Genomic DNA, 14954 nt, shown 5'->3' with positions numbered 1-14954 from the left:
ACGGTGCGAGTCAGCGCGAGCTTGCTTGGCCTAGAGGAACCCGGATAACGGATTTCAGAATAAAAGTTACACTGGCGTTATGTTATGGACTGTAAGGACTAATGTTACAGTTTTACTGGAGGATATTTAAAGCTGAGCATGTTGTGTAGTCTCTTGTGTCTCTCACATGCCTTTGCAGGACCAGATCACTCACTAGTGTCAGTTTTTTTTTTTTTCCAGGTAATAATAATGCTAAAAACTGTCAACATCAGTGGGCTACAAGTAAAAGTATGACAGGTCGCATTATACCATACAAAAACGCCTCTCTATGCAAGCTGCAAAATGGGCTGGAGATGAATGTTGGGCGGAGCCACACATGTAATCCCTCCCATATGCAGTGTGATTGTGAGAGAAAGCCTAAGCCCAACCATAATCCTAATCTTAAACATGAGGGCCTGGTTATATATGTAGGTCCGCCCAACGTGCAGCCCTGGCCCAACTTCTATCTTGCATCAAGGGGCATTCACAAAATTTTCCAAATATAAGTGTAGGCTATTCAGATGATGTAGTGGGGACAGAAGTAACATTCTGTTTGTGACAGGAAGGAAAACATTTTATGGAAATTGTGATTTTAATTTTGGGAAACAATTATACTACTACTGGTGAGAGATAGGCCCCATTTACACTTTGCGTTAACATGTGATCTGTAACTGGATAAATTATTCAGACAAGGGGAAAAGGCTACTAATCCGATCTCAGCCAGGTGTAAATGCAATCCATAAAGCTTGGACACATTCAGGGAATAAAATTCACCCATAAATTGAAAACAACACCATGACTTGTCTTCTGATACGTCTAATAAAGTTGTTTTGAACGGGGAGTTGCAGCTGCCATACCTGCACCTGGACAGCCACAACAGCTGGCAAAATCACACTCAAATAGTTAAGTTAGTTATTTCTAACACTTTATAAGTTATTTCAGTTGTAGTGATTAGTGATTTAGATGGAGTTTTTGTTTTTGTTTTTGACGACCCTACTTATAAAATCACCCACCTATGACCTGCCTAGTGAGATCTATTCAAAATGCAGCAGAATCCAGATATTCCGAGTGCATGTTAATGAAAGGTGTAAGAAACCCTTTTCCAACTTCAACCATGACCTTTTCCTATTCTTAACCAGTTTGACAGTAAGAAGAGATGACAGCCTTATGATCGACTAAAGGTGCAGTAGGGACCTGTGGAGTGATTATGACTGAAAATGTCTATTCATCACTGTCATGACAGTCAAGGCAGGTGATGTGACAAACATATAGTGATTGATACATAGCACCTTTAACAGATATAAGGGAGGAATATAACTGGTCAGTATTCCGTTACTGTCTGTGCAGCCCTCTAGCAGGATGGGAAAATGTGCCACGGTTTTCTCCTGCACCTCCACAACATTACAACTCATCAGTTCCTTGGATTCCCTGAACAGTGTCCTCTACCCCACAAAGGATTAGGCCTAAATGAATGACCACAATCCATATGAGAGGGCAACACTCACACCGAAACAAAACAAAACAAAACAAAACTTACCATGTCTTGATGGAAATGAACAAGTACACACTACATAAAGTTATTGGTATCATCAATAACTAAGTGAGAGTGAAAGTGAGAGAGAAAGGTTTAATTATATTTTTTAAAACTAGAGTTAGGCCTACAAAGAAGAATAAAAGTCCAAGAACACAGTAAAAAATTATACGTATACAATCTTATTACCAAAACATGAATACACACAAAGAATATTTAATATTTTAAAAAGGAAGACAGTACACTACTACCAGTTGCAGTTAGGTAACATGTTTGTGTTTTTTTTTTCAGCTTGTGATCAGTTATATCTACACACTTTGCTGCATACAGACAAGCATAATTGATAAGAACAATGACCAGAACTCCCCATGGACAGCCAGTATTTGCAATCAGGTCCCAGGAACATCTCAGTTAAGACAAAAATGAACCACCACACACTGAAATGACTTTATTCTGCTGTATTGTACTTTATTGAGAGTTAACAGTACGTTTTGCCTGTTGCTTCTTCAGCTTCACTCAACAAAACTGAGCAGTCACAGGTGTGATAAATACAGAGGTCACATGACCAGCCATCAAAGTTTTCATTTTTTTCAAAGTGTTCAACATTTTAATCAAGGATGAATCACATTACAAAACCCATGACAATATTCCACAATATTACATTTTTTCAAAAAACATTATCAACATTACACAGTATTACAAGAATTGCTCCATTTCCAATAGTTCAAACATAATTAGAAATGTTAATGTTTCCATATCACAGAACAGAACTCAGATCCCGTGTTTCATCGAGTCTGTAATGTATGAATGCATGTATGCAAGCGTATCGACATGTGAGATCTTTTTTACTATTGATATGCCCATGGAAAATACAACTGAATACTGCTTGCTGTTGAAATCAGGTGCAGTTTTACAAATTGTGCTGGGCAGTGTTGTGAACTCAGTGTAGGTGCAGGGTGGTGTGGTTACATCTAGCTGTTTATTGCTTATTATCATGCAATTACCACAAGAGATTTGGTTTTGACAGCATTGGTTATTATCAATATATTATTAGATAGTAAGGCATCCTTTAGCTTTGCAGTGGGACTGTGGCTGCCCTGCAAAATGAAAGCTAATTTACATGTGTTAACCGCACACAGTTACTTCTGCTTAATATATACTTTTCATCGCTCTTTTATTGATAGGCTTTTTTCAATACATGTGTTCACCATTTTGACAGCATGAACCTTAGTCTGTAGGACTAAATGTGACTTGTTTGTGCAAGTGCAAGCAGAGCCCGTCTACGAACCCTATATTAGAGATTCTCTGGTGCAAGTTTATTCTGCTTCCTCCTTTCCTAATATGGGAATGAATGAAGTCAGATGAGCACGCATGCTGCCTTCCAATACAATTGGAAATGGGAAACATCAGAAATACAAAGGGAGCGCATTTGCATTGCCCACAATTTTTACATTTGACTATTATGATGGGAGGATGTAATAAACAACAGCCACAGAAAAAAGAAAAAAAAAACACACTGTATACAACGTCCATTTTGTTAATTTGGTGCTGGGAATTTTTTTTTTCGTGGGTGCTGAAGTCGTAAATCGGACTTTACAATCAGGACCTGAACGCCTCAACACTCTCCACCGGTGCCGCTATTTAAACTCGTCCATCATCTGTAGCTGCTGTCTGATTGGAGGGAGTTTTGGCGTTGGCGTGGATCGGATTGCAATCAACTGAACCGTGAGTGTAGAATGGGAGAAAGTTCAGAGGAATGGGGCGAGGAAGGTATGGATTGGTGCATTGCATCAAACAGAAGAAGGAAAAGACAAGATAAGACAGGTAGAGGTAAAGACTGGTCAGATCGAAGTAGCCAGGAAGAAGAAGGTGCCTCCAAAAAAGTAAGAACTCATCGGGAAGATTTGTTGAACAGTGAGACTGAGAAAGAGTGGAAAGTAGTCATTACGTTTGGAAGAGAGACCGGACATTTTCATCCAGTTAAAATGACGAAAGCAATTGAGAAAGAAATTGGAAAGATAAGATTCGCTAAGTTTCTCAACAACCGCAGAGTTCTCATTTTTGCTATGAACAAACAGCAACAAGGAAAAATCCTTAAGATAAACACACTTGATGGAGTAAAGATCGCAACTCATATACCTGGTATAGTCGCTAAACTGAGAGGTGTAATTTCAAATGTGCCGCTAGAAATGACTGAGGAGGAAGTAAAGAAAGAAATCAAAGGAGGAAAAGTGATAGATGTCAAGAGACTCCAGACAAATAAAGATGGGAAAAAGAAGGACAGTTTGTCAGTGTTAGTACAATTTGAGAGCACGCTTCCCAAAGAGATCAGAATGGGGTGGATCAACTATAGGGTAAGAGAATATATCCCTAATCCGATACGATGCTTCAACTGTCAAAGAATGGGACATGTAGCCCAACAGTGCCGCGGTAAACAACGATGTGCAAAATGTGGAGGGGATCATGAATATGGCAAATGTGCGAAAGATGCTAAGTTGAAATGTTGTAACTGTGGAGGAGAACACAGTGCAGCATATGGAGGTTGTGCTGTACAGATTAAAGCAAAAGAGGTACAAAAATGCAAGGTAATCAACAACATATCTTATGCAGAAGCCTTAAAGAGAGTCAATGTGGATAAATCTGTAGAAGTGGTAAGCAGCCAAGGAATAAGCGACAACCTGAGGTCTCTACCACAGAGAACAAGCAGGTATAGAAGATATGAAGATGTAGCAGATAAGGCTCCAGTGACTCCGGTGATGCAATGTGCACATATATGTAAGGTTAAAGAGGATTCACTGATAGTGGATCAGAAAAGTTTTGTTGCCTTTATCTGTAAAATAATCAATGTGGCTACTAAGCAAGAGAAAAAAAGTGATAGAATCAAGACAGTGGTGAATGCAGCAGAAGAGCTCCTAGATATCCATAATCTGAGAGCAGAAGACATTCATGAAATGTTGAGAACAAACATAGATGGAGGATCCCAGGGTAATGATTAACATCCTTCTTATGGTGATCCATTTACTACAATGGAACGCAAGAAGCCTTATTGCTAATGGACAAGAGTTTAAAAAATACATATCAGAATTAAAACCTCGACCAGATATCTTATGTGTACAAGAAACTTGGTTAAGGCCTCATCTTGATTTTATTGTACCAGGATATATCTCAGTTCGACATGACAGGATAGATAATCAAGGAGGTGGCTGTGTGACTTTTGTTAAAAATAACATAGTGTTTCGAAGGTTAACATCACCAGCAGACATGGAATGTGTAATCATTGAAGTGTGCAACGCAAATGTTAAATATAAGATAATCAACTTTTATAACCCATGTAAGAAGTTAAGTGTGGAAATGTTTAATAAAATCAAGCATGATAATGAAAAGGAAATATGGTGTGGGGATTTTAATGCACACAACAGTCTATGGGGAAGCCAACACACAGATAGCAATGGAAATGTGGTGGAGGAGTTATTGGAAGAAAGATCACTAGTTTGTATCAATAATGGCAAAGGAACGAGAATAAATGTTTATAGGAATAGCCTATCTTGCATCGATTTAACACTTGTGTCAAGAACCTTAGTATGCTCATCTGAATGGAATATTGATGAGAACTCTAGTATAGGAAGTGATCATTTCCCAATTAGGTTTTCTATAAACCTTAATAATTTCTCACAAGAAAGATACAAGACAAAGAAATGGTGCTTTGAAAAAGCTGATTGGGGAAAATTCCAAGAAGAATGTATAGAGAAAGCTAGCGAAATTTCAATGGATGGAAATATAGAAGAATGCACTTCAGTAGTGACTAATTTGATTTTGAATGCTGCATTGAAGAGCATACCCATGACTAGTATAACTGGAAAAAGAAAATCTGTACCATGGTGGAATGAAGATTGTACTAAAGCTGTTAAAGAACGAAATAGAGCTCTACGAGTACTGAGGAGTAACTTGAATCAGGAAAACTTAATAGATTATCAAAAGAAAAAAGCCTTGGCTCGGAAGATTATAAAAGCCAGTAAAAAGAATACATGGAGAACATACTGTGGTACAATCGGTAAAGAAGTAAAATTAGGGGATGTATGGAATATGTTAAAGAAAATGAGTGGTAAAAGGAAGTACACCAAAATACCAGTATTAGAGGATGGAGAAATAATAACTATAACTGATAAAGAAAAGGCTCACTTACTGGGTAAGGTTTTTGCCAAGATACATAGTGGAAGTCATTTGGATGATCAACATAAAAAGAGGAAAGAGGAAATATTAAGAGAAAATCAGAATATAATTAGAAAGAAAAGTAATGTGAATTCAAACCTTGATGCTGACCTGACTAGGAATGAGTTAGAAATAGCATTGCATGGAACTAGGAATACAGCAACAGGTCAGGACCAGTTAAGCTATATAATGTTTCGTAATTTACCTGATCAAGTATTGAAACTTGTACTAGACTTATTTAATAAGATATGGAGAGAAGGAATCATACCAAAAAATTGGAAGACTGCACTTATTTTGCCTTTTAATAAACCAGGTAAAGATCCAAATAACCCTGGAAACTACAGACCCATTGCCTTAACATCGCACTTGTGTAAATGGATGGAAAAGATATTGGTTCAGAGACTTAATTATATATTAGAGCAGAGAGGACTTATGGCATCATATCAGAATGGTTTCAGGAAAGCAAGGTCAACCATGGATGCTGTTGTAAAAGTTAGTAATGAAATAGAGAAAACATTTAAAATGAAACAATTGATGATAATTGTTTTTTTTGACATTGAAAAAGCCTATGATTCTATGTGGAGAGAAGGGCTGTTAATCCAAATGAATAAAATGGGCATTAATGGAAGGTTGTTTAACTGGGTACTAGATTTTCTTTCTGAACGAAAGTTTAGAGTTAAAGTAGGAACGGAGATGTCAAATGAATTTGATATAGTGAATGGCATTCCCCAGGGAAGTGTTATTAGTCCAATATTATTCAATATTATGATTAATGATATTTTCATGAACCTAGATAGAAGGATCTGTTCATCCTTATATGCGGATGACGGAGCCATATGGATCAGAGGGAGAGATGATAAAAATGTTTTTGAAAAGATAAAGGAGGCTATTCAAAAAGTAGAACATTGGTCATACAATTCGGGATTTAAACTTTCACCCAGTAAGTCTTGTTACATGTATTTTACCAAGAAGAGAAAAATAGAGGAACAGAGTCTTACTTTATATGGACAACCTATAGAAAAAGTAAAGGAATTCAAGTACTTGGGGATGTGGCTTGATGAAAGGTGTACATGGAAGCTGCATGTTGAAAAACTAGAAACAAAATGCAAAAAAGTGATTAATTTAATGAGAGCTATATCAGGATACGACTGGGGAGCAGATAAGCAGGCACTAATAGATATATATAAGGCTTTGATGAGATCAGCAATAGATTATGGATGTTTTGTTTATGGAGCAGCAGCCAAATCACACTTAAACAAAATTGAAAGAATGCAAAACAAAGCCTTAAGACTCTGTATTGGTGCAATGAGAACAACTCCAAATAACGCAGTGCTGGTGGAATCAGGTGAAAGTCCATTAGAGTTCAGAAGAGACAAATTATCACTGGTATATTGGATAAGATTAAAAGGATGTGGGGACGAAAACGTCAAAAGTGTCATAAATGAATGCTGGGAATATAACAGGTTTAAGGGAAATAGTTTTGGATGGAAGATAAAAGATAAAATTGAAAAATATGGTATTAAAGAAATCTGTTTTAATTCCTCTTTGCCATTAAGCAATGTTCCTCCATGGCTTTTTCCTAAAGTTAAAGTTGACTTTAGTATTATGAGACTCAGAAAGGACTGGATGGAAAGGGAAATAGGACATTGTGCAAATCAATATATATTGAATAATTTCTATAACTATTTACAAATATTTACTGATGGTTCAAAAGATCAAAATGATCATGTTGGTACAGGAGTTTACATCCCACTTTTTCAAATTCATCTAAGCAATAGGATAACAGATAAATTGTCAGTTTATTCAGCGGAGATGATGGCAGTCATTTTTGGGCTTCAGTGGGTGGAGGAGGTGAGACCTGATAGGGTGGTGATGTGTGTGGACTCTGCAGCAGTATTACTGAGCTTACAGAACATGAAGTCAATTAGGGAGGATCTAATGTTTGAAATCCTTCAGGGCCTGTATAGAGTTCAGAAAATGGGGATTGAGATTGAATTTTGCTGGGTACCTGCTCATGCAGGATTAAAAGGAAACGAATGTGCAGATAGGGTGGCAAAAAGAGCACTTAGCAAGACACATATAATTAATATACCGTTTGGGAAAGGTGAGGGAAAAACACTAATCAACTCAAAAATATCAGAATTTTGGCAGAAGAAGTGGAATGAGGACAGTAAGGGCAGAATATACTACAGTATACAAAACACAATCAGAGTACAGAATATTAAGGGAAGAAACAGAAGAGAGGAGGTAGTGTTATCAAGGTTGAGGTTTGATCACACGGGTTTAAATAAGACACTATTTTTATTGGGAAAAGTGGAATCACAAAATTGCTCAGTTTGTAATACAACTGAAAATGTAGAACATATTTTAATGCACTGCAATAGATATTACGAAGAAAGGGTTAGATTAAAAAAAAGAGTTAGAGAGGCAGGAAGGGAATGGACTATGTTAGGGATATTGGGAACACAGGGAGATAAGGTGTGGGAGGTACAAAGAGAGGTAATAGCTTATTTATATAACACAGGTTTATTTTGTAGAATATAGTGTTTTGTTTTTCTTTGTTTTTCTTTATTTTTCTTTATTTTTTTATTTATTTATTTATTTATTTATTTTTTAAATAGACATGAAGTAATATAAATTAGCATACATTCTACATACTCCGGTTCAGTAGGTGGCGGTATGCACCTTCAAGGTAAGATTGCAATCCGCCAATAAAAACCCAAAGAAGAAGAAGAAGAAGTAGCTGCTGTCTGGTGAATACATATTCTTGACTAATAGTTACACTAAAATCCGTTTATGCAGTTACTGAGGTATTAGTTTTCACCACGATACAGTGAAGTTTATGCTCTCTAACAATTGTCCGCCCCTTGCTAGTGCCAGTTAGCTAGCGGCTAAGTTAGCTAACTGCACTAGCAAGGGGCGGCTGTTCAGTGGGTTGGTATTTTATAAAACAGCCATCATGGAGTTAGCACGTCTATTAATGCCGCACATTGATCCGAATGGAAGAATGACTTGTGATTATAGTACCGACTGAAGTGTGGCAAGCGTTAATCCTGAACTCTGCCTTTTCGATAGCTAGTCAGGAGAGCTAGTCATCCACTTCCGCATTGAACGTAGTCCGCCCATCATGCTGCAGCTTGTTAAAGAGATTGCTGCACACTCCTTTTGTCTTTTACAAGTTAGACCTTACTGTAGCATTGTTGCATACATGTACTACACTCAAATTGTATTAGTATTGCTGCTTATTGTAAATACGTGCCGTTGTCTTGTATGGAGAAAATGACACCCCAGACTCAAGCCCGCCAGACTCCATTCATTATTTTGGCAATTTAATGTCACGCAGCTTTTGATAATGATGTATTAAGAGTTGCGACATGATTTAATAACGGTTATGAATAAATGTGATTATCTGGGAATTTCGGCATGCATCTGGTGGTCAAGTAGCACTTAATTTCAGTAAAACCCCAGTTTGCACAACTGGGTCACGTTGCTCCACCATGGTGCATTTCCGTGGGGATAGCGGGCGAACCAGTTATGAAAAGTTACAGATTTATTGAAACAAGTCTTGCTTGGTGGATTTGATGTATGCCGCCAAACTGGGAGTTAATTCTTGCAAATAGAAAATGATCTTAAGCTACATTCTACACGATAAAACCTTTTTCAGGGAAAGGAAACCTTAAACTGAAAGATTTTGAATAGACTTTGGTCCTGCCTTCTCTACATACAAGAAAGAATTCATTGTATCAGGCTTTAACTGACCACCATCCCATCAATTACATCGCTGGTTTGAATCAATGACAGACTCTGTTTCATCTCTCTTAATGGCAATCAGATGAGCTCCATGGCTTCTTGTTTGCTTTGTTGAAACATTTAATGTCTCATTAGGGTAATTTCCTCTAAACTTGATTTTGTCCCCCCTTGTAGTGCCAATGGATGTCCAACATGAAATAACTTTGCTGGTGCAGGAGATTCAGCGTCTTGGCAGTAAAAGTGAGTCCAGGCTATAATTCTGTATATCAGTATGATAAAATTCACCCTGTGTGTTCTTGAAGTAATTTGGCATACCTGAGCTGTTGGGAAACCTCTTTTATTGTGAAAAAACAATAAACCCACTGAAGTTGGCTCCCATAACTTTTTACTGTTGCCACAGCATGTGACCTTTCAGGTGCAAGCCTTTCTTCTTCATGTCTGAAGATTATTTCTGAATAGCCATTTTCAGTTTGATCTACTGTTATAGTTAGCAATTCTGTGGAGAGTGTGACATAGACACATTATGTTATTGAGTGTATTGAACTTACTGTTAGATTATTGCACATTATCAAAGTCGGAGGGCCTGTGTCAATTGAAATGTCATAATGGAAATTTCCATACAGCATGTCAGTGCAAATCACAAATTATGGTCACACTTTTTTGTGAACATACTTTTGTATTTGGAGTCAAAATACTGACAAAATATCACTAATCCCTTCACTAATTGAAAAAAAATGATTACAGTAGTGTACAAAAAAGTATGCATACATTGAAGTGAAAATGTGTGGGATTCTTGTTGTGCTATATCTACTCTCTGTCTAAGCACAAATTACTTCAGTGTTTCTGTGTCACCCTACTCAGAAGTCACCTGTCAGTCAAACAATGTATTTAGTATTGTGACGTCTCTCAATGGATATGAATGAAGTTTGAGTTTTTGTCTGTGGCGCCCTTTCCTTTGTCTCCACTGTATTAGGAAGTAACACTTTTTTGTGATCAATCAGTACCGATTTCTCATTTCAGATGCTGAGGGAAAAACCAGCGTGAAGTTTGGAGTGTTGTTCAGTGACGACCGATGTGCCAACATCTTCGAGGCGCTGGTGGGCACCCTGAGGGCAGCCAAGAGGAAGAAGGTGGTGACCTTCCAGGGCGAGTTGCTCCTGCAGGGTGTTCATGATGATGTGGATGTCATCCTGCTCCAAGAGTGAAGCCATGTCTCAGACCACACTGTGTCTCGCAAATCTGGGTGCTGTGAATCCCTTTCAAATATCTTTGAGTGACTGACTGAGCTTCAATAGTGCAACAGAGAGTCAGTGAGCCTAATTCATCAGTATTTTCTCCTCAGCAAAATGCTGATGTTTTAGGAACACTGAGCACAGTGCCAACTTAAGTTTGTTGATTGCTTGAATTTGAAATAATGTTTGTCAAATTTCATTTTTATTTATCTTCCTTAATGTGCAATATGTGGCTCAGTGTTTGCACTGAAATGCATTGGCCAAACAGAATTGACTTAACAATAGACTTATGTACCCAGTTTCCATGCCTGCTCATATATTCAGTTTTACTGTTTCAGGCAAGCTCAGTCAATCACAAAAATGTATTTGAGAGTAGCTTGGATGCTCTTTTCAAACCGGATCTGCCTCTAGGCCCCTATTCTCAGATGCCACATGCACAAATAGGGTCACTGCGGAGGGACTAATGTGATTTGGTGGTTATTACCACACTGCCTACACATGTCTGTCCTGGTGATGTCCACAGTACTGCATAAGGGGAGTAGGGCTTTAGGGGGACAACCACATTCATATTTTCACATGATGAGGAAAAGTGGTGTTTCTCCTTTTCTCAGGCGCTGCTGTTCCATCAACCACGGGTCTAACATGCCACGCAGACATTTTGATACACTTGTAAGACTAAACACACTGGTCAGGAATATACCATTTTGTACAACATATTCAATAGGATATTGTATGATTTTTGTGTATTTTTTGATGAAATTATCAGAACCAAATGCATTCCTCATACACCCCTTTATTGTTAAACGGTTTGGTTGGACAGTGGACACACAGCACAAGATATTAACTAGAAGAGATCTGAAAATCTGAAGTCGTAATATTATTCAGCCAGTTTTCCTGCAGAAATCTGGTGTTGAAAATTTGTCTGAAATGGAAACTTGTTCTTAGGAGCTGCACTAGGCAACTTTGTCCTTTGGCAACAGAAAATAACTATTGACTTTTTTTTTTTTTTTTTTAAGTTTGAAGGACTTCTTTACCCATAAATGATGTAACATGACTTAACAATCTGCACGCTCTGCAACCTCAACATCTTCATGTGTGGAGGAGGGGAAGAAGTTCAGCCATGCTTAGTGAGTTTAGGTTTCCCTGGATAAAGTGCTCACTCAGCTCTATTCAGGAGACAGTTTTGGATTTTATTGTTAAGTTCTGACTCATCACTTTTCTGTGCACAGAGGAGATTTCCCGCTAGTGACCGTGCCAACATCAGATTTTCATTTGGGGAAATCTGGGAAATATAAAAAATGAGTGAGATGGGACACTCTTCTCTGTTGCAGCACCACTTTTTGATTTAGACTTATGAGATAAGTGCATTTCTCCATCAAAATCTTGCCTATTGCAGCTTTAAGAACATGGCTGGCAGTGTGTGTGTCCACTTTTAGCGTCACCAAATGGCAATTCCATTTATTGTTTACATGGGTCATTATTACTACCTCTTGTGGACTTTGTAATTTGACGTTCTCAGACCAACTCCTTTTCAAATCCAAGAATGATTCCGTAATAGAAACTGCTAAGATTTACTAGTTTGTTTGAAGAGGAACTTTTGCACATTTTGTATCCATGCCAATGTCCCAGAGTACCTTGTATCCAGCTTTTTATATGTGGATAGCAATGTGTTTTCTCTGCCAATCACACTCCAAAATTTGCCTTTTTAATGACCAAGGAAGCAGAGCGGGATTTCTTGTGCAATTCTTACTAATTGCAGGGTGATTGGTGTCAAATGGAAAAGTTGTTGTGATCATGTTTCTCAGGACTTAACACAACCAAAATATATTTAATTGATCTGTGACTTAAATTAGACGTCTTACTTTGGACACAAGAAGTGTATTTGTAGCTTTATTAGTCATTTTTCCATTCCTTGTTCTGTACCATAGGCCTTAGTTTTGAAAGGCATTCGTACATGCTCCATTTTTTTTTTTTAATCAAATCAGCTAAATCTTTTAGCTCTAAGTGCTTGTTTGTTTCATAAAAAATAGAAAAGCTTGAACTCTCTAAACTGTATAAAAAGATCATCCATTTGTTGTGTTATGACACTCTGGGTGTTCTCTAAACAGTAATGTAAGTAGCATGGATGGCTCAAATGAGTTGAAATCATAAAAAATATATATCAAAGTATGTTTTTTAAAACAGAATTCATATCTACATGTAATCTTAATCTGATTCTGGTTGAGTTATGGTTGAGACTGACATGACATGACATAAAAGATCAGTCATGTGAAATGCAGCCATCTGAGTGGAACTAATAGAAAGAGCAATAGTCTGCTTTTGAGATGGGAGTCACTGTTAAACTTAGTAGGGCAGAGAATAATCAGAAATGTGGAAATAATGTATTAAAGAAGAGTAGGGAAGAAAAATGCTGCTTGCAATAATGTCAGTCTAGGAATTGAAGCTTTTTTCTATTGTAGTCACTATAAATCACATTTCAGATAAATGCAAATTGCAGGTAAAAAATTTGGCAAGAGAACAAAATTGCACACCCAAACAAAATGATCATGTACAATTTGAGCCATGCACCTTTGTCCCCGCTTTCCTGTGATTTGGATGCCTGCGTGATGTGTGATTGAGGTCGATCAAAGTGCATCATTACTGTCTTTTGTATTCACAAGAACACATTCCTAAGAGAAAAACGGTTTCTATTTCTGTGGAACACTGCGAGGAATAAAACCTTTAAACCTGCATCCTTGAATCCGTCTCATGTCTCTGGATCCTGGAACAAAGTACATTTGATTTGGATGTATATTTATGCAAATGTCTTTCAGGCAAAGTTAAGCTTCTTAAAAATAATCAATGAGTAATTTGTTATAGGTTAATGTGCTGGCCAATGCACATTATTGCTTAGCATGTGTTATATGATTCTAAAGGGAAATAACTTGCATATAGCCTGTCATTTTGCCATACTTTTATTCATATATACTATATCTACTGAAGATGCTCTAGTTGCATTATTTTTGATACCTCTCATGCTATATTTTGATTTTAATATATGTTTGGTGTATCTGATTGCTATTTATAGCTGTAATTAAGATTAACATTTCACATGTTATCACAAGACTGGAGAGAGCGTAATACAAAGCTGCTAATAGAGGATACACAGGCGAAATAGAAACACTTTACTCATTTTACACTGGGATGCTTTTTGTCAGCTATGACTTTTCCCCTTAGGGCCCACAGCAGGGTGCTGGAGGGTCTTCCATCCAGGAATACATCTCTCTAGTTGGTCTAGACTCTAGACACTCGGATTTAATGCATCAGGCCATTGCACTTCATGTATCAGACAGGAAATTAAATACACACAAGGAATGTCACAGTGACAGGATGAGGAAATATTTTCCCTCATGTCACCTAGAGTGCCAAGTGAGACAGTCAGAGAGCGATACCTCCCAACAGATACGTGACCCGGATTCCTGTGTCTTACCGGTGTCCCTGTATGCCTGGGACTCCCTGCTCCCCTCTGAGTCTGGTGCCGCGTTTACACAATGTTGGTGGTAATGCATTAAACATTACAAAAATATTCTTTATATATTCCCTTTCCAGCAACAAATAGCATAAGAAATGACTATCTCAAGTTTATATCATACTCAGCAATCAAAAACATGTTACTTTTGATGACCTCACCCCCCTGACACACACACCTGACTCATTTAATTTCCTCATATTTATTCATAATTCCACAATTAGGTAGCCAAGATGCAGTATGGCGGAAAAGTTTACTTATTCTGAGTGTAAATTTCCATGCTGGTTGATTCTTATCAATCATGAACACCGGATATCAGTACTGTTTGGTTTCTCTGATTTTTCACCAAAGCTCACAAGTGAGGCATCTGAATCATCCCAGTTTTTGAATGGAAGAGGATGAGTTTGGAAAAAGCATGTAAGTCACAGCAATGGTGTAGTAGTTTAAGTGACAAATTTCCTCCTCCACAGACTAAAAAGTAAGTATTGCATTGCAAACAATGAAGCGTTATTTGTATTCTGCAACACAGTATATTACCTCTCAATTAGGCATTTTATGTTCCATCTCTGCTCTAATTGCCAAGCTTACTAGTTCTAGTGCCAGAGACCTGTTGATGTAGCAGTGCCTTGGTTTAATCAGTCACTAGTAGAGGCTGATAATAATCATAAACTACCTAATGCCCCTTTAATTTACTTTTTAATTCTAA

The 14954-nt window shown here is 37.6% G+C and overlaps 1 protein-coding gene across 5 annotated transcripts; it reads left to right on the top strand.

Annotated features, from left to right (window-relative positions):
• The first annotated feature begins 3130 nt into the window (after positions 1-3130).
• abracl (ABRA C-terminal like) lies at positions 3131-13472 on the top strand. 5 transcript variants are annotated; one of them, XM_030047568.1, is made up of 3 exons: positions 3131-3223; positions 9683-9748; positions 10529-13472. In XM_030047568.1, exons 2-3 carry the CDS (start codon positions 9688-9690, stop codon positions 10711-10713), a joined length of 246 nt encoding a protein of 81 aa, XP_029903428.1. In that variant the 5' UTR covers positions 3131-3223; positions 9683-9687; the 3' UTR covers positions 10714-13472. The 5 variants fall into 5 exon arrangements, with proteins under 5 accessions (XP_029903428.1, XP_029903430.1, XP_029903427.1 ...); XM_030047570.1 differs by lacking the exon at positions 3131-3223 and adding an exon at positions 3231-3274; XM_030047567.1 differs by lacking the exon at positions 3131-3223 and adding an exon at positions 3360-3432.
• Positions 13473-14954: the final 1482 nt, after the last annotated feature.

Source organism: Myripristis murdjan, chromosome 24 (genome assembly GCF_902150065.1).
Source record: "Myripristis murdjan chromosome 24, fMyrMur1.1, whole genome shotgun sequence".
Taxonomy (NCBI): Eukaryota; Metazoa; Chordata; class Actinopteri; order Holocentriformes; family Holocentridae; genus Myripristis; species Myripristis murdjan.
The sequence above is the reverse complement of the archived record's forward strand: the minus strand, read 5'-3'. Positions and strand labels throughout refer to the sequence as shown.